The sequence below is a fragment of the Salvelinus namaycush genome, chromosome 21 (genome assembly GCF_016432855.1).
Source record: "Salvelinus namaycush isolate Seneca chromosome 21, SaNama_1.0, whole genome shotgun sequence".
Classification (NCBI taxonomy): domain Eukaryota; kingdom Metazoa; phylum Chordata; class Actinopteri; order Salmoniformes; family Salmonidae; genus Salvelinus; species Salvelinus namaycush.
In genome coordinates, this window is record NC_052327.1 from 53,206,222 (window position 1) to 53,226,812 (window position 20,591).

Below are 20,591 nucleotides of genomic sequence, written 5' to 3' on the forward strand. Positions count from 1 at the left end.
TGCAGGTATACGAGGCCAGCACATTAGCATTGCTCCGTGCACTGTGACAGCCTCATATCTATCTCCCAATGCAACTTTGCAGCATGGTCTATGTTCCAAATGGCACATTATACCCTTTATAGTGCACTACTACCAAGGCCTATTGTCTTTTGTCCAAAGTAGTGCACTACGTAGGGAATAGAGTGTCAGTTGAGACATCGCCATGGTAATGTGAATGTATTGCTACACGGTAGGTTGGCTATTTCATAAATAAAGTTGTCTCTAACGTCGGCCGCCCCTGGCCAGCCGGCTGGCTGCTTCCTTGAGTCATTAGTCTTTAAGGTTTCCATCATGTTAGGTCCAACACACATGCACGCACGCACGCACGCACGCACGCACGCACACACACACACACACACACACACACACACAGACACACTAAAGGTCTATAGACCGCTGCTATTTCCCTGAGCCGGCAGGTATAAGAGGGCATTTTAATATCACTTGATGAAAATCGACGTAGAACAGTTTTCTTTAAAAGATGAATGATTCGTTGCGGAGGGATGCGGGTGGTTTTCCAGCAGGTCAGTTGATTCCCTATGTAATCACTGTCTGTGCTTTGAATTTACCGCATGTGTCAATTATAGATATGTAGCTAGGTTTACGTTGCACTTGAGAGGCTGTTAGAAGATTTACAAAAAACACAGTCATGGCAGATGTCCCATCCATCCATGCATCCGTTAGAGAGTGCCTGCATGTGTTAATAGCCATATGAGTGTGGAAAGAATACATTGTGCTTAACCAAAAAGGGTTCAATTGTTCCCTATATACAGTGTACCACAAAGTTATTTTATGTTGAGCAATGTGTAGAACAGAAAACACACTGCATGTGGATGCTTAGAAAAACACATAACACCATGCATTACACCAGGGTGTGTATCATTTCTCCCACCGTACCTTAACTAAAGTCTACAAAACATACAACCAACAATTCCATTTTGAGAGATTAAGCAGATACCCGCTGGGCCCAAAAAAATTAAAACTGGTTGAATCAACTTTGTTTCCACTTCATTTCAACAACAACAACAACATCAACACATCTATGTGATGATGTTGAATAAACTGATTGAATTTCAAAAAGTTATCAACTTAAGGGAATTTTGTATTTTTTTTAAAATCCAATGACATGTTGATAGCTTTTAGGGGATTTCACATTGAATTTGCGTTAATTGACAACCCAAACAAATGTAAATCAAAGCAAGACGTTAACTGACGTCTGTGCCCAGTGGGTACGTTTTAACCTCCAGAATGAACTGATTGAAATGGAACTGACCCCTGCCCTGCTAAGTATTATCCATCTGATAGCCCCTCACCAGCTACGGAGGGGTGGGGCTGAATACATATCTCTGAATAATTTCTACTGTAGCCTCAAGGCCCTCAGACTTTTAAAATGAGCTCTCTCTCTAAATGTTGTTGACATGAGAACATCGGAACACCCACTGTCTTTTGCTGTCTCTGAACCTGAGTCTGTTTCATGTATCTAAACACAAGCTGTTTGTCTCACTGAGGTCACGGGAGATGGGCACTCTGTCTCTCTCATCTTGTGTGTGTGCGTGTGTGCGTGTGTGCGTGTGTGCGTGTGTGCGTGTGTGCGTGTGTGTGTGTGTGTGTGTGTGTGTGTGTGTGTGTGTGTGTGTGTGTGTGTGTGTGTGTGTGTGTGTGTGTGTGTGTGTGTGTGTGTGTGTGTGTGTGTGTGTGAGAGAGAGAGAGAGAGCTTTAGTGTTGCAGGTGTGTAATTATACATGAAACATGGTTTCAAAGAGGAGCTGCAGCAGAGGGACAGAGACAGACAGACAGACGGTGGTGGTGAAAGTAGGCCACTAAGTAACTTCAGTTCTACTTATTGTCTCTATCCCACATGAGATAAGACTGTGATCATGTGAACATATTACATTTCCATGAATGTTGTCAAAAGTATTTTTAGTGCTAAAATATTTCAGTATTTTAGAACAGCAACTATAGCTATTAGATGATTTAGAGAAATAAACGAAATAATTCAACAAAATAGATCTTCCTGTTTTCTAACAAGTAGAGATTATACAGTACGCCGTATGTAGGAAGTATGACATCTTGACTGCATCTTGTGATCCCTGCGGGAATTGAACTCATGACCTCAACGTGGCTAGATCCACGCTCTTAGCACCTTAGCCACACGAAACCTTTATTTTGCCTGTACTGTAACCTTGTGAACCATTCATTCTCTGATTTGCAGGTATAAAGCGTGACCTCTAGTATGACCTAGTGAAATCAGATTTGGGATATATCTTTGCCCTTTCTGACTGCATCTCTGTATCCCAATTCTAGAAGTCTATGTTTGTTGATCCTCATGAAGTGTTCTCTCTGTTTTGCAGATACGGTGACATGGTACCCAAGACCATCGTGGGGAAGGTGTTTGGGTCCATCTGTTCTCTGAGCGGGGTGCTGGTCATTGCCCTGCCTGTCCCCGTCATCGTGTCCAACTTCAGCCGTATTTACCACCAGAGCCAGCGGGCAGAGAAACGACGAGCTCAAAAGGTAAAGTGGCCGTAATGTGTGTGTGTGTGTTTGTTTGTGTGTGTGTGTGTGTGTGTGTACATGTGTCCATGTGTGTTTGTGTGTGTGCATTCGGGCGTGTTTGTGTGTGTGTGTGTGTGTGTGTGCGTGTGTGTTTGTGTGTGTGCATTCGTGCGCATGTGTGTGTGTGTGTGTGTGTACATGTGTGCGTGTGTGTTTGTGTGTGTGCATTCGTGCGCGTGTGTGTGTCTCCCTTTTCTGTCTCCCTCCCTCTCTTCCTCCATCCCTCCCTATATCCCCACTACCTCTCTCACTTTTCTGTCTGTCAGTCTATCTGTGTCTGTAGCTGTTATTTCTCTGTCTGTGTCAGAGAGCTAACCAGCACAGAGAGAGAAAAAAATGACCTTTTGGAGACTAAAACAGAGGAGCGTTTGTTCAAACAGAAAACCCGGATCGCTAAAATCCGTGCATCGAAGAGCCAGGGCACTACCGCGTATATGCACTACAAACACTACAACGGTCACTACCGCCTCTATGCACTACAAACACTACAACGGTCATTTCCGGATCCACAACTCTCTGGAAGAGGTACTGTAACAGAGCCCACCGGTTGGGGGGCTCATCATCGGCCCGTGACCAGTGTTGCATGTCTCTCTGCTCAGAGCCATGTTGTGACCACGGGGGCTGCTTATGGCGTAACATCAGGGGGACTGCTTATGGCGTAACACCAGGGACTGTCACCCGTTGCTGCTCCCATTCCAGTGCTCCAGTATATTCGGCTTCGTCGTAGACTGTCTTGACAGCGCCACTCACCTCTGTCTCAGCAACAGCATTGACATGCACTTTCAAAACTCTATCAGGACCAGCGCTCCACTCTGTTACTCCCCCTGCTGGCGAATTGGAGGTATCACTCACATTGACTCATCATAACCAAGCTGTGCAACTGTCTGTCATACAGGGTGTAGGGTGAAGTTTCCCCTAGATGCTGATCTTCGGTCAGTTTTACATTTTATATTTAAGATTGGGGTGGAGAAGCTGATCCTAGACCTGTACCTAGGGGAAACTTCATCCTGGAGGGTCCAACAGGGTTTGTAGGGAAAAGATAGAAGGAGTCACATAGGTTTTTCAGCTGAACACCTGGCTGCTTGTCACTCGGGTTTACACCTCCTCTGAACTCTGTTGTTTAATTGGTGTATTATGTGTACTGGTCACCCAACCAACTGGTTGAAATGGCATAATAAACTGGACTTCATTTCAACCAGCTTTGCCCATTGGTAGTATATTGTCCAGTTGATGGCTTTGCTGCTACAGACTAACATACACTATATATACAAAAGTATGTGGACACCCCTTCAAATTAGTGGATTCGGATATTTCAGCAACACCCGTTGCCGACAGGTGTATAAAATCGAGCACACCGCCATGCAATCTCCACAGACAAACATTGGCAGTAGAATGGGCCTTACTGAAGAGCTCAGTGACTTTCAACACCGTCATAGGATGCCACCTTTCCAACAAGTCAGTTCGTCAAATTTCTGCTCTGCTACAGCTGCCCTGGTTAACTGTAAGTGATGTTATTGTGAAGTGGAAATGTCTAGGAGCAACAACGGCTCAGCCGTGAAGTGGTAGGCCACACAAGCTCCCTGAACGGGGACTGCCGAGTGCTGAAGCGTGTAGCTCATAAAAATCATCTGCAAGACTCACTAACGAGTTCCAAACTGCCTCTGGAAGATACGTCTACAACAAGAACAGTGAGCAGCCACACACAAACCTAAGATCACCATGTGCAATGTTAAGCATCGGCTGGAGTGGTGTAAAGCTCATCGCCATTGGACTCTGAAGCAGTGGAAATGTGTTCTCTGGAGTGATGAATCACGCTTCACCATCTGGCAGTCCGACGGACAAATCTGGGTTTGGCGGATGCCAGGAGAACGCTACCTGCCCAAATGCATATTGCAACTGTAAAGTTAGGAGGAGGAGGAATAACGGTCTGGGGCTGTTTTCATGGTTCAGGCCCCTTTAGTTCCAGTGAAGGGAAATCTTAACTCTACAGCATACAATGACATTCTAGATGATTCTGTGCTTCCAACTTTGTGGCAACAGTTTGGGCAAGGCCCTTTCCTGTTTCAGCATGACAATGCCTCCGTGCACAAATCGAGGTCCAACCATAAATGGTTTGTCGAGATCGGTGTGGAAGAACTTGACTGGCCTGCACAGAGCCCTGACCTTAACTCCATCGATCACCTTTGGGATGAATTGGAACACTGACTGCAAGCCAGGCCTAATCGCCCAACATCAGTGCCCGACTACACTAATGCTCTTGTGGCTGAATGGAAGCAAGTCCCTGCAACCATGTCCCAACATCCAGTGGAAAGCCTTCCCAGAAGAGTGGAGGCTGGTAATAGCAGCAAAATAGTGACCAACTCCATATTAATGCCCATGATTTTGGAATGAGAGGTTTGACGAGCAGGTGTCCACATACTTTTGGTCATATAGTGTATCTTCCATAGGGTCATCTAAGAACCATTGCAGGCTAGGCTTCTTCATTTCAGCACTGGGTGTGGTTTTCTACAGCTGGCCCATGCCTAACACACCTCTGCTCAGAGTTTTTCCCTCAGTAATGTTTTGCCCTAATTCCTATTCTCTGTCTTCTTCTCTCTGTGTACCCCAAGGCGTCCAAGGAAGCAGGACAGCTCCTAGTGGGAAAACCCAACATTCCCTTTGAGAGCCATCATCACCACCTTCTACACTGCCTGGAGAAGACCACAGTAAGAACACCTTTACCATAACCCCTAACCATAACCCCTAACCATAACCCCTAACCATAACCCCTAACCATAACCCCTAACCATAACCTTAACCATAACCCCTAACCATAACCTTAACCATAACCCCTAACCATAACCTTTACCATAACCCCTAACCCTAACCTTTACCATAACCATAACCCTTAACCATAACCTTTACCATAAACATAACCATAACCCATAACCATAACCCATAACCATAACCATAACCCCTAACCATAACCATAACCCCTAACCATAACCTTTACCATAACCCCTAACCATAACCATAACCCCTAACCATAACCTTTACCATAACGCCTAACCATAACCCCTAACCATAACCTTTACCATAACCCCTAACCATAACCTTTACCATAACCCCTAACCATAACCTTTACCATAACCCTTAACCATAACCTTTACCATAACCCCTAACCATAACCTTTACCATAACCCCTAACCATAACCTTTACCATAACCCTTAACCATAACCCCTAACCTTTACCATAACCCATAACCATAACCCCTAACCATAACCTTTACCATAACCCTTAACCATAACCTTTACCATAACCCCTAACCATAACCTTTACCATAACCCTTAACCATAACCCCTAACCATAACCTTTACCATAACCCTTAACCATAACCCCTAACCATAACCTTTACCATAACCCATAACCATAACCCCTAACCATAACCTTTACCATAACCCTTAACCATAACCTTTACCACCCCCTGCTTCCCAGCATGCTTAAGATAACATGTATTCTGCCAGCGCAGTAACGTTGTGCCTTCAAACCAGACAAGCATACTTCATTTTACATATGTATAACGTACGTATGTACGTTACGTATGTATAATTCAGAGATATAATTCAGAGATATAAAGCCTGTCTCTTATGTTAGCCATGACAAACACACACGCACGCAAGCACGCACGCACGCACACATACACACACACACACACACACACACACACTCACACACACGCACACACACACACACACGCACACACACACACACACTCTCACACTCACACACACACACACACACATACACACACACACACACACACACACACACTCACACATACACACACGCACACACACACACACACACACACACGCACACACACACACACACACACTCACACATACACACTCTCACACTCACACACACATACACACACCCCTACATGCCGTTCTATATGGTAGAATAAATGTCTGCATCATAATGCGGCGTTGACTGAGGAGAAAAACATGAGCAGGAAGCAGGAGTGAGAGAGAAATGCCTTTATTCCTATGGAACTTTTGTGTGTGTAATGTTTACTGTTAATTTGATTGTTTATTGTCTACTTCATTTGCTTTGGCAATGTTAACATATGTTTCCCATGCAAAATAAAGCCCTTAAATTGAAATTGAATTGAGAGACAGAGACAGAGAATAACTAATGTGGGTTATGCGTCAACAGAAACCTTGGGAAAACCCTCTGCATTATCATTAACAGCAGACTCGTACATTTCCTCAATGAAAACAATGTACTGAGCAATTGTCAAATTGGCTTTTTACCAAATTATCCTACGAGAGACCACGTATTCCCCCTGCACACCCTAATTGACAAACAAACCAACAAAAACAAAGGCAAAGTCTTCTCATGCTTTGTTGATTTCAAGAAAAGCCTTCAACTCAATTTGGCATGAGTGTCTAGTATACAAGTTGATGGAAAGTGGTGTTGGGGAAAAACATACGATATTATGAAATCCATGTACACAAACAACAAGTGTGCAGTTAAAATAGGCAAAAACACACACATTTCTTCCCACAGGGCCGTGGGGTGAGATAGGGATGCAGCTTAAAACTTCTTATGGCTGCAATCCCGTTAACGGGATGATATGACAACAGCCAGTGAAAGTGCAGGGCGCCATATTCAAACAACAGAAATCTCATAATTAAAATTCCTTAAACATACATGTATCTTATACCATTTTAAAGGTAATCGTGTTTTTAATCCCACCAAAGTGTCCGATTTCAAAAAGGCTTTACAGCGAAAGCACCACAAACGATTATGTTAGGTCACCGCAAAATCACAGAAAAACACAGCCATTTTCCCAGCCAAAGACAGGAGTCACAAAAAGCAGAAATAGAGATAAAATTAATCACTAACCTTTGATGATCTTCATCAGATGACACTCATAGGACTTCATGTTACACAATACATATACATGTATGTTTTGTTCGATAAAGTTCATATTTATACCCAAAAACCTCAGTTTACATTGGTGCCATGTTCAGAAATGCCTCAAAAATATCCGTAGAAATTGCAGAGAGCCACGTCAAATAACAGAAATACTCATCATAAACTTTGATGAAAGATACATGTTTTACATAGAATTAAAGATACACTTGTTCTTAATGCAACCACTGTGTCAGATTTCAAAAAGCTTTACGGCAAAAGCACAATATTCAATAATCTGAGAACAGCGTTCAGCCACAAAAGGAAGCCATACAGTTACCCGCCAAATTGTGCAGTCAACAAAACTCATAAATAGTATTATAAATCTTCACTTACCTTTGCTGATCTTCGTCGGAATGCACTCCCAGGACTCCCACTTCCACAAGAAATGTTTGTTTTGTTCGGTAATGTCCATCATTTATGTCCAAATAGCTATTTTTGTTAGCGTGTTTGGTATACAAATCCAAAGTCAGGAAGCGCGTTCACTAAAAGCAGACGAAATGTCAAAAGGTTCCGTAACAGTCAGTAGAAACATGTCAAACGATGTATTGAATCAATCTTTAGAATGTTTTTAACATAAATCTTCAATAACGTTCCAACTGGAGAATTCCATTGCCTTCAGATGTGCGATGGAACAGAGCTCCCTCTCATGTGAACGCGCATGGTCAGAGCATGGTCACCTCATGGCAGACCTGACTCATTCCTGTCTCCTTCGGCCCCACTTCACAGTAGAGGCATCAGACAAGGTTCTACAGACTGTTGACATCTAGTGGAAGCCATAGGAAGTGCAAACAGATCCATATCCCACTGTGTATTCAATAGGGGCTGGGTTGAAAATCGACCAACCTCAGATTTCCCACTTCCTGTTTGGATTTTTTCTCAGGTTTTTGCCTGCCATATGAGTTCTGTTATACTCACAGACATCATTCAAACAGTTTTAGAAACGTCAGAGTGTTTTCTATCCAATACTAATATTAATATGCATATATTAGCAGTTTACTATGGGCACCTCTGGGCACCTTTCATCCAAGCTACTCAATACTGCCCCTGCAGCCATAAGAAGTTAAGACCCACCCTCTTCAACATATATATAAACGAATTGGCGAGGGCACTAGAACAGTCTGCAGTACCCGGCCTCACCCTACTAGAATTGATTAAAAATGGCCCGGTTGAAATGGCAGCAGTTTTACGGGCGCCCAACCAATTGTGCTGTTAGGTGTTTTTTTTCGCGTTATTTGTAACTTATTTTGTACATAATGTTTCTGCAACCGTATCTTACGGCAAAAAAGAGCTTCTGGATATCAGGACAGCGATCACTCACCTCGTATTAGACAAAGATTTTTTATACAACAAGCAAGACGCACAGGTCATTCTCCAAACACCAGATAGGGCCGACATCCCTGTTATTTGCAAGAGGAAGCAACGCAGGTACAGAGGACAAAGAGCCGGATGCCTGGTGAAGACCCGCAGAAGGCGAGTGGGAAAGCTGCCATTACCGTCAATATTATGGTACGGCCCAGTACATCACTGGGGCTAAGCTGCCTGCCATCCAGGACCTCTACACCAGGCGGTGTCAGAGGAAGGCCCTAAAAATTGTCAAAGACCCCAGCCACCCCAGTCATAGACTGTTCTCTCTACTACCGCATGGCAAGCGATACCGGAGTGCCAAGTCTAGGACAAAAAGGCTTCTCAACAGTTTTTACCCCCAAGCCATAAGACTCCTGAACAGGTAATCAAATGGCTACCCGGACTATTTGCATTGTGCCCCCCCCCCCCCCCCCCCAACCCCTCTTTTACACTGCTGCTACTCTCGGTTTATCATATATGCATAGTCACTTTAACTATACATTCATGTACATACTACCTCAATTGGCCCGACCAACCAGTGCTCCCGCACATTGGCTAACCAGGCTATCTGCATTCTGTCCCGCCACCCGCCAACCGCCAACCCCTCTTTTACGCTACTGCTACTCTCTGTTCATCATATATGCATAGTCACTTTAACCATATCTACATGTACATACTACCTCAATCAGCCTGACTAACCGGTGTCTGTATATAGCCTTGCTACTGTGTATAGCTCGCTACTGTATATAGCCTCGCTACTGTTATTTTTCACTGTCTTTTTACTGTTGTTTATATTTCTTTACTTACCTATTGTTCACCTAATACCTTTTTTGCACTATTGGTTAGAGCCTGTAAATAAGCATTTCACTGTAAGGTCTACTACACCTGTTGTATTTGGCGCACGTGACAAATAAACTTTGATTTGATTTGAATCTGAAGTGAAATGTCTAGTGTTTGCTTCTGTCACCAACCAAGGAGGGCCTACAGCAACACCTAGATCTTCTGCACAGATTCTGCCAGACCTGGGTCCTGACAGTAAATCTCAGTAAGACAAAAATAATGGTGTTCCAAAAAAGGTCCAGTCTCCAGGACCACAAATACAAATTCTATCTAGAAACCGTTGCCCTAGAGCACACAAAAAAACTATACATACCTTGGCCTAAACATCAGCGCCACATGTAACTTCCACAAAGCTGTGAACGATCTGAGACAAGGCAAGAAGGGCATTCTATGCCATCAAAATGAACATAAAATTTGACATACCAATTAGGATCTGGCTAAAAATACTTGAATCAGTTATAGAACCCATTGCCTTTTATGGTTGTGAGGTCTGGGGTCCGCTCACAAACCAAGAATTCACAAAATGGGACAAACACCAAATTGAGACTGCATGCAGAATTTTGAAAAAATATCCTCAGTGTTCAACGTAAAACACCAAATAATGCATGCAGAGCAGAATTAGGCTGATTCCCGCTAATTATCAAAATCCAGAAAAGAGCGGTTAAATTCTACAACCACCTAAAAGGAAGCTATTCCCAAACCTTCCCTAACAAAGCCATCACCTACAGAGAGATGAACCTGGAGAAGAGTCCCCTAAGCAAGCTGGTCCTGCGGCTCTGTTCACTAACACAAACAGACCCCACAGAGCCCCAGGACAGCAACACAATTAGACCCGACCAAATCATGAGAAAACAAAGAGATAATTACTTGACACATTGGAAAGAATTAACAAAAAAACTGAGCAAACTCGAATGCTATTTGGCCCTAAACAGAGAGTACACAGTGGCAGAATACCTGACCACTGTAACTGACCCAAACTTAGGGAAAGCTTTGACCATGTACAGACTCAGTGAGCATAGCCTTGCTATTGAGAAAGGCCGCCATAGGCAGACCTGGCTCTCAAGAGAAGACAGGCTATGAGCACACTGCCCACAAAATGAGGTGGAAACTGAGCTGCACTTCCTAACCTCCTGCCAAATGTATGACCATATTAGAGACACATATTTCCCTCAGATTACACAGATCCACAAAGAATTAGAAAACAAACCCAATTTTGATAAACTCCCATATCTAATGGGTGAAATATCACAGTGTGCCATCACAGCAGCAAGATTTGTGACCTGTTGCCACAAGAAAAGGGCAACCAGTGAAGAACAAACACCATTGTAAATACAACTATATTTATGTTTATTTACATTCCCTTTTGTACTTTAACCATTTGCACATCGTTACAACACTGTATAATATATACATAATATGACATTTGTAATCTTTTGGAACTTCTATGAGTGTAATGTTTACTGTTCATTTTTATTGTTTATTTCACGTTTGTATATTATCTACTTCACTTACTTTGGTAATGTTAACATATGTTTCCCATGCCAATAAAGCCCCTTGAATTGAGAGAGCGAGAGAGCGAGAGCAAGAGCAAGAGAGAGCTTGGTTGCTTGCCGATTCTCCACACTTCTCCCACAGAACAAGTGTAAGCATTGGCTGAAGGGACTTTTCCACCATTGTTAAGTCCATCACGGAATGTGCAACTTCCAACTTCAGGAGAAGGGTGGAGCTGTTCCCTCCCCTCCGTCCTTGTTTACTCCCCTTAGAAGATCTGATTGGACGGGATATATAAAAAAGCATTCTGATGGAATCTAGGTGGAGCTGACCTTTACACCTACTCAATTGTTTCAGATTGATGAATGGGAGTGAACTACGGAAAATGGGAGGGAACATCTTCCTGAAAAATATACAATTTCATTTTAGTCATTTAGCAGACTCTCTTATCCAGAGTGACTTACATTAGTGCATTCATCTTAAAATACAGTAGCTAGGTCAGACAACAGTTGCAGTAATTACATTACATTACATTAAAGAGGCTATCAGCAAAGTCAGTGCTAGTTTTTTATTTATTTTTATTGCGGGGGGTAAGACTGAGGTGTCTTATTTAAGATACTCTTTGAAGAGGTAGAGTTTCAGGTATTAGCGGAAGATGGGCAGGGACTCAGCTGTCCTAGCAGTGGAGGCTGGTGGGAGGAGCTATAGGAGGACAGGCTCATTGTAATGGCTGGAATGGAATCAATGGAAAGGTATCGAACACATAAAACATATTGAAACCACGTTTGGGTACTTTTCATTTAATACATTCAGGCCATTACAATGAGCCATGTCCTCCTAAAGCTCCTCCCACCAGCCTCCTCAGTGTCCTAGCATCAGGGGGAAGCTGCTTCCACCATTGGGGTGCCAGGACAGAAAAGGGCTTTAGAGACGGCCAAGAGACCAAAAGGTGGCAGAAAGGAGTGAGGTTGGGATGTAGGCTTTGAGCATAGTCTGAAGGTATAGAGGGGCAGTTCCCCTTGTTGCTCCGTAGGCAAGCACCTTTGTCTTGTAGTGGATCCGAGCTTCCACTGAGAGCCAATGGAGTGTACGGAGGACCGGGGTGACATGGGAGCTGCAGCTTTCTGGATAAATTGCTGGGGTTTAATGTCACGAGTTGGGAGCCAACAGAGAGTTGTAGTAGTTCAGATGCCTGGATTAGGACCTGCACTCTTTCCTGTGTGAGGAAAGGATGTTGTAGAACATGAACCTGCAGGAGCGAGTCACTGTTTATATATTTGCAGAGAATTACAGGGTGTTGTCCAGGGTCACGCCGAGGTTCTTTTCACTCTGGGAGGGGGGCACTGTGGTAGTTGTCGACCGTGATAGAGAGGTCTTGGAGCGTGCAGGCCTTCCCCGGGAGGAGGAGCAGCTCTGTCTTGTCGAGGTTGAGCTTGAGGTGGTGGGCTGAAATCCAAGCTGAGATATCTGCCAGGAACGCAGAGATGCATGTCGCCACCTGGGTGTTAGAAGGGGGAATGAGAAAAGTTGAGTGTCATCTGCATAGCAATGATAGGAGAGACAATGGGAGGATATGACAGAGCCAAGTGACTTGGTGTATAGAGAAAAGAGTAGAGGGTCTAGAACCAAGCCCTGGGGGACACTAGTAGTGATAACACGTGGTGCAGACACAGATCCTCTCCAAGCCACCTGGTAGGAGCAACCTGCCAGGTAGGATGCAATCCAGGAGTGTGCAGAGCCTGAGACGTCCAACCCTGAGAGGGTGGAGAGGAGGATTTGATGGTTCACGGTGTTGAAGGCAGTGGATAGATCTAGGAGGATGAGAACAGAGGAGAGAGAGTCAGCATTGGCAGAGCGGAGAGCCTCCGTGAAAAAGTGGAGAGCAGTCTCAGTTGAGTGACCCGTCTTGAAGCCTGACTGTTCAGGGTCAAGAAGGTCATTCTGAGAGAGATAACAAGAGAGTTGGTCAGAAACAGCACGCTCAAGTGTTTTGGAAAGAAAAGAAAGAAGGGATACCAGTCTGTAGTTTGACATCAGAGGGATCAAGGGTTGGTTTCTTGTGGAGGGGAGCGACTCTGGACATCTTGAAGTCAGAGGGGACGCAGCCAGTGGTCAGGGATGAGTTAATGAGGGAAGTGAAGAATGGGAGGTCTCCAAAGAAAAGGGGATGGGGTCAAGTGGGCAGGTGGTCAGGCGGCTGGACATCATTAGTCGCAGGATTTCATCTGGAGAGAGAAGGGAGAAAGAGGTCAAGGCGTAGGGTAGTTCTGTGTGAGTGGGACCAGTGGACTCAGTAGGCTGTGTGAATAAGGAGTGGATGACGTCAAAGAAAGTGGTTGACAAAGTCGTCTGCAGAGAGAGAGGAGTTGGAAAAGAGTTTCCCAGGTTTGGAGGCAGAGGCGTGGAATTTAGAGTGATAGAAAGCGGCTTTAGCAGTGGAAACAGAAGAAAAAGTAGAGAGAAGGTAATGGAAGGAAGTTTGGTTTTCCTCCATTTTTGCTCAGCTGCCCGCAGCTCTATTCTGTGAGCCACGCAGTGAGTCACTCAGCCACAGAGCAGGAGGGGAGGATCGAGCAGGTTGGGAGGAAAGTGGACAGTGAAAATCAAAAGGAGACAGAAAGGGAGGAGAGTAGGGTCAAAGAGGCAGGAGAGAGAGAGAGTCAGGAGACAGCAGGGAGAAGGATTTAGTAGAAAGGAGAGATGATGGGAGAGAAGAGGAGAGATTAGTGGGAGAGAGAGCGACGATTAAAATACCATCTGGTTAGGGGCTTAGTGGGTAGGGAGAGAGGAGAAAAAAATGAGATTGAAGGCACCCAGTAGGATAAATGGTGAGCCATCGTAGGGAAATTAGCTTATCAAGGTGTCACACTCATTGAGGAACTCTCCAAGGTCACCTGGTGGCCGATAGATGACAACAATGTTAAGTTTCAGTGAACAAGTGGACAAGTTACATTCGAATGAGGAGATGGAAAGGTGAGAGTGGGGGGAAAAATCAAAAAAATAAATTCAGGAGAAATAAGTATCCCTGTGACACCACCACAATGACCAGATGCTCTCGGAATATGAGAATTCACATAGTCAGATGAAGAGAGAGCAGCTGGAGTAGGAGTGTTTTCTGGGGTATGTGGACAAAGGTGTGGACAACCTTTCAAATGAGTAGAAACGGATATTTCAGCCACACCCGTTGCTGACAGGTGTATAAAATCGAGCACACAGCCATAGAATAAAAAATACAAAATCAAGCTCAGCCGCGAAGTGGTAGGCCACACAAGCTCACAGAACGGGAGTGCAGAGTGCTAAAGCGCGTAATGCGTAAAAATGGTCTGTCCTCGGTTGCAACACTCACTACTGAGTTCCAAACTGCCTCCGGAAGCAACGTCAGCACAAGAACGGTTCGTCGGGAGCTTCATGAAATGGGTTTCCATGGCCAAGCAGCCACACACAAACCTAAGATCACCATGTGCAATGCCAAACGTTGTCTGGAGTGGTGTAAAGCTCACCGCCATTGGACTCTGGAGCAGTTGAAACGCGCTCTCTAAAGTGATGAATCACGCTTCACCATCTGGCAGTCTGATGGACGAATCTGGGTTTGGCGGATGCCAGGAGAACGCTACCTCCCAGAATGTATAGTGCAAACTATAAAGTTTGGTGGAGGACAAATAATGGTCTGGGGCTGTTTTTCATGGTTCAGGCTAGGCCCGAATGTTTGGGGAAGGCCCTTTCCTGTTTCAGGATGACAATGCCCCCTGTGCACAAAGCGAGGTCCATACAGAAATGGTTTGTCGAGATCGGTGTGGATGAACTTGACTGGCCTGCACTGAGCCCTGACCTCAACCCCATAGAACACCTTTGGGATGAATTGGAATGCTGACTATGAGCCAGGCCTAATTGCCCAACATCAGTGCCCAACCTCACTAATGCCCTTGTGGCTGAATGGAAGAAAATCCCCACAGCAATGTTCAATCTAGTGGATAGCCTTCCCAGAAAGTGGAGGCTGTTATAGCAGCGAAGACGGTACCAACTCCATATTAATGCCCATGATTTTGGAATGAGATGTTCAGCGATCAGGTGTCCACATACTTTTGGTCATGTAGTGTATTTCTCTGTCAGGGCCAAAAAGTTGGGATGCTTTAGGGTGACAAAGGCTGAGATGAACTATCCTTTTTGCCCACAGACTGGCAGTTCCAGAGGCTGTCGGAGACTAAGAATTCCATATGGGTTGTGCGTGCAGGGTACACTAGATTAGAAGGGTAGCAGCCACGGGGTGGTAAGCGTCTGTAAAGCCTACAGGGAGAGGAGCGAACAGGGATAGAAGTCACACGCATACTTTACAAAGCTACAAAAGAGCAAAATTAGATAATCTGAAAAAAACTAATAATTGCTAACACTAATTGCTGATTGCCTAGCAGAGGTGAAGGACACGCCTCTCAGCACTAATTGATGATTGCCTAGCAGAGGTGAAGGACACCCCTCTCAGCACTAATTGATGATTGCCTGGCAGAGGTGAAGAAAAATACCTCCTCCAACAGACACACCCACCAATTATCAGAACACTATCACAACTGACCTGAAATCAGTCCAAGTCAATGTCCCAACACTTTAAAGTCAGAAGTACTGAGAATTCAGCAGTTGAAACGGCACTAAGTAGGCTAGGAGGTAGATCACCAACCTTTTATGAGTCAAGATCACTTTCGCAGTCAAAAAGTAAGCCGAGATCTACTGTCATTTTTTTTTATTTATTTTTTACATGAACCTAATTAAAATGTGGTTTGTGCAGTAGGCCTAATACATTATCACAGCATACTGGCTCTTTTCCTGGCCTGCCAATGTTGTTCTTAGACCATATTATATTTAAAACGGTAAAGTCTATGGAGAATAAGAGCACCTCCCAGCTGCCCACTGCACTGAGGCTAGGAAACACTGTCACCACCGATAAATCCACGATAATCGAGAATTTCAATAAGCATTTCTCTATGGCTGGACCTCTGGCAGTCTCTATGAGGGTGCCACAGGGTTCAATTCTCGGGCCGACTCTTTTCTCTGTATATATCAACGATGTCGCTCTTGCTGCGGGTGATTCCCTGATCCACCTCTACGCAGACGACACCATTCTGTATACAACTGGCCCTTCTTTGGACACTGTGTTAACTAACCTCCAAACAAGCTTCAATGCCATACAACACTCCTTCCGTGGCCTCCAACTGCTCTTAAACGCTAGTAAAACTAAATGCATGCATTTCAACCGATCGCTGCCCACACCCACCCGACTAGCATCACTACTAGCATCACTGGACGGTTCTGCATCACTTAGTTCTAGCATCACTTAGAATATGTGGACAACTACAAATACCTAGGTGTCTTGCTAGACTGTAAACTCTCCTTCCAGACTCATATTAAACATCTCCAATCCAAAATTAAATCTAGAATCGGCATCCTATTTCGCAACAAAGCCTCCTTCACTTACGCCGTCAAACATACCCTTGTAAAATTGACTATCCTACCGATCCTCATTTACAAAATAGCTTCCAATACTCTACTCAGCAAACTGGATGCAGTCTATCACAGTGCCATCCGTTTTGTCACCAAAGCCCCTTATACCATCCACCACTGCGACCTGTATGCTCTAGTCGGCTGGCCCTCGCTACATATTCGTCGCCAGACCCACTGGCTCCAGGTCATCTGTAAGTCTATGCTAGGTAAAGCTCCGCCTTATCTCAGCTCACTGGTCACAATAACAACACCACCCGTAGCATGCGCTCCAGCAGGTATATCTCATTGGTCGTCCCCAAAGCCAACACCTCCTTTGGCCGCCTTTCCTTCCAGTTCTCTGCTGCCAATGACTGGAACGAATTGCAAAAATCGCTGAAGCTGGAGACTTATATTTCCCTCACTAACTTAAAACATCAGCTATCTGAGCAGCTAACCGATCGCTGCAGCTGTACATATATCCCATCTGTAAATAGCCCACCCAACTACCTACCTCATCCCCGTATTGTTTTTATTTACTTTTCTGCTCTTTTGCACACCAGTATTTCTACTTGCACATCATCATCTGCTCATCTATCACTCCAGTGTTAATTTGCTAAACTGTAATTACTTCGCTGCTATGGCCTATTTATTGCCATTTGCACACACTGTATATAGACTTTCTTTTTTTCTATTGTGTTATTGACTGTACGTTTGTTTATTCCATGTGTAACTCTGTGTTGTTGTTTGTGTCGCACTGCTTTGCTTTATCTTGGCCAGGTCGCAGTTGTAAATGAGAACTTGTTCTCAACTGGCCTGCCTGGTTAAATAAAGGTGAAATAAAAAACAATTTAATAATAAAAACGTATTTTTTTAAATAAAGAAACTTGAGTTTTGATAACAAAATAGATCAGTTGGTGTGAGGCATATCTGAGCATAAATGTTAATAATTTGCAAATAATTAGCTTTTTTATTTTACTGGACTGATGGTACCTGCATCTGATGGTCATGGTGCTTTCAAGACAACTGGGAACTCTAAGAAAGAAGATGTGGTTAAATCATGACGTCAGGTCGGAAAGTTGGTGCTCTACAAAGATGCCCGAGTTTCCGACTTGGAATTCCGAGTTGGATGACCATTCTAAACCATTTTTCCCTGTCGGATCCCGTTTTCTTCCGAGTTCCCAGTTGTCTTAAATGCACTGAGGTCGGAAGACGGAGATTTCCGAGTTCCCAGTTGTTTTGAACAAGGCATTAGGCTCAGCGGAGGGAGGGAGCGAGCAGAAGAGTGTTAGCTCACGGCCCCTGCTTTCTCCTTCTTTTCCTCCAATGAGACTGACCAGAGAGAGGGGACACAGTCTTCCACCTGATGGCAAAACTCAAGTTAAAATGCAGGACTACACTTGGCTACTCATTCATTGCAGCTGCAGCGCGAGTGGAAGAAGGGACAACCGCGTTTTATGTTTTGTAATAGTGCTGAATAAAAACGGTGTTGATAGTGCTGAATAAAAACTCACTCATAAAAACAGCAGCTCTTTGCTGTATTCTTTGACAGTCTCTCTCTGATCAAGGTATTAAAAGTTATGAAATCTCACTAAAGGCTTGTATCAATCTTTGCTGTGGCTGGGGTTGTGAAAACTGTAGGCACATTGATTTGAGCTATCACATTGGCATTGGTCAGAGCAGTAGGTGCTCTCCTTTAGCCACAGGTCTCCCAGTCCGCCAGGTAAGCAGAGTTTAAAATGAGAACACTTTGCCTACCCGGTGTGCAGGGGTTCTGAATCAAGTGGACCTACCACCAACAGCGCAACACCATTTTTTTTTTAAAGGAGCGCAAGCCTTTATCGTTGGCCTTTCTACAGAAATATTTGGTGATCAACTAGGAATGCCTTGAAGATTGACCGGTTGGTGACCACTGAGGTATAGGGAGAGCACTTGCCAGATTATACCAAAGACAAAATTGATTTAAAGACAAAAATATACTTGCTACTCTTGCAGAGATGGGTTGTCTTCACAGGCTATAGAGGGTGAATCTAAAATTGTATTTCCTTTATTCCTCATTTCCTCTTTCCTCGTCTCCTTCTCAAAACGCGCTGGAGGAGAAGATCCGAAGAACCTTGGATCTTCTCCTCCAATGCATTTTTTGAGAAGGAGGCAAGGAGAGAATGTGCGGAATAAAGAAAAAACTATTGGTATTCACCCATGATGGTTTCATAATGCCATCTGGTGGTGCAGTCTGGGTCATACGCTCAGTTGACCTTCAAGTCTTATTACCCATTCAACACACAGGAAAAGGGGAACAGCTTCACAGATGGTCCTTGATGTGGACGTCTGGGCCGGGACAATATGCTTCTATTCCCCTGGTATTACTTTATCATTTAAATGAATCATCAAAACACTGTTGCTATGGTTTTGACGTGGGTATTTGTCTCTTTACCAAAAAAAATGGCCAATTGTGGGTCGTTAAAGCACAGCAGGTGATTAAAGCTATGTGCATGATTAAAAGGAAGCGATAAACAACTTTATTATTAGCCCTCTGGGAAAATTGGTTTTGCAGCAAAATCCTGTCCATGAAAACAACAGACATTTCACAGGGAATAAGAGACTGATGTCACTTTAAATTATAGGACTGGGTCATACTAATGACTGGAATGGAAAGGTATCATTCACATAGAAAACATTAAATGTGTTTTGATACAGTTACATTCATTCCAATTCATCCATTACGAGGAGCCCATCCTCCCAATTTCGCCATCCACCAGCCTCCACTATGGCCATTGATTTCCATGTCTCTTTCTCTCTCTCTCCAGAATCATGAGTTTATTGACGAGCAGACTTTCGAGACCAACTGTATGGAGGTAACCATGGTGAACAAATCCGGATCTCGAGCCTCGTCCCTGTCGTCGTCTCCCTCCGGCCTGTCGTCCTGCTGCTCCAGACGACACAGGAAGAAGAGCTCCAGTCTGGCCAACTGTAACAACCAGGAGCTTTCCACCATCCAGATCAGAGAGAGGCCTGTGGTCAACAGGTAGTCGCACAGACAGATCCACACACAAACACATAGGAGTGTCGTAAGCATGCTTGCATGGGCCACATGTATTAACGCTCACATGTGTACACACACACTCACACACACATTCAAACACCCCCCCCACACACACACACATCAACCCCTTCACATACACACATACACACAAGCTCACACAGCAAATGAACACACAAACACACAAGCATAAACAGTCAAGTGCATGAACACACACACACACACACACTCACACACACATTCAAACACCCCCCCCCCCCCCACACACACACACACATCAACCCCTTCACATACACACATACACCCAAGCTCACACAGAAAATGAACACACAAACACACAAGCATAAACAGTCAAGTGCATGAACACACACACAAGCACACACACACACCTCACCCCTCTGTCTCTCTCTGTCCTCTCCCCTACAGTCGCTCCAGTCTGAACGCCAAACTAGACTCTGAGACGGTGCCGTTGAAGAGCGAGCCCTACATCACCACCTCCGTGGTCAACCTGCGTCCCGCCCCTCTCCCATTGGTGACATCATCAGACGGTGACGGATCCACCAGCTCCACCGTCAATTATTCTCAGAGCAACATTGTCAGAGTGTCAGCCTTGTAGATGTCAACTGTCAGTCAAGGTCTGTTTGGCTGACATCATGGAAAACTGTTTGGCTAACTGGTCTCAAGGAGAAACAGCAGCAGGAGAGAGAGAGAAACCACTAATTGATTGGACTGATTGGCGGACGGTCATCCTGCCAGAATCGCGCTAATTTCCTGCAATTCTACACATTTTGCAATGTCAATAATATCTGAGTGAGTGACTAACAAAATCAATGGGGGCCCCCCTGTAGGTCA

At 44.5% G+C, this 20,591-nt stretch overlaps 1 protein-coding gene across 1 annotated transcript in view; it reads left to right on the forward strand.

Annotated features, from left to right (window-relative positions):
* LOC120066799 (potassium voltage-gated channel subfamily D member 2-like) overlaps positions 1 to 20,355 on the forward strand; it is a 123,622-nt gene extending 103,267 nt beyond the window's left edge. The window contains exons 2-6 of the mRNA XM_039018273.1: positions 2,391 to 2,553; positions 2,976 to 3,051; positions 5,179 to 5,300; positions 19,507 to 19,724; positions 20,166 to 20,355. Coding sequence (XP_038874201.1) covers positions 2,391 to 2,553; positions 2,976 to 3,051; positions 5,179 to 5,300; positions 19,507 to 19,724; positions 20,166 to 20,355 — 769 coding nt within the window. The remainder of the gene's footprint in view (positions 1 to 2,390; positions 2,554 to 2,975; positions 3,052 to 5,178; positions 5,301 to 19,506; positions 19,725 to 20,165) is intronic.
* The last annotated feature ends 236 nt before the right edge of the window (positions 20,356 to 20,591 follow it).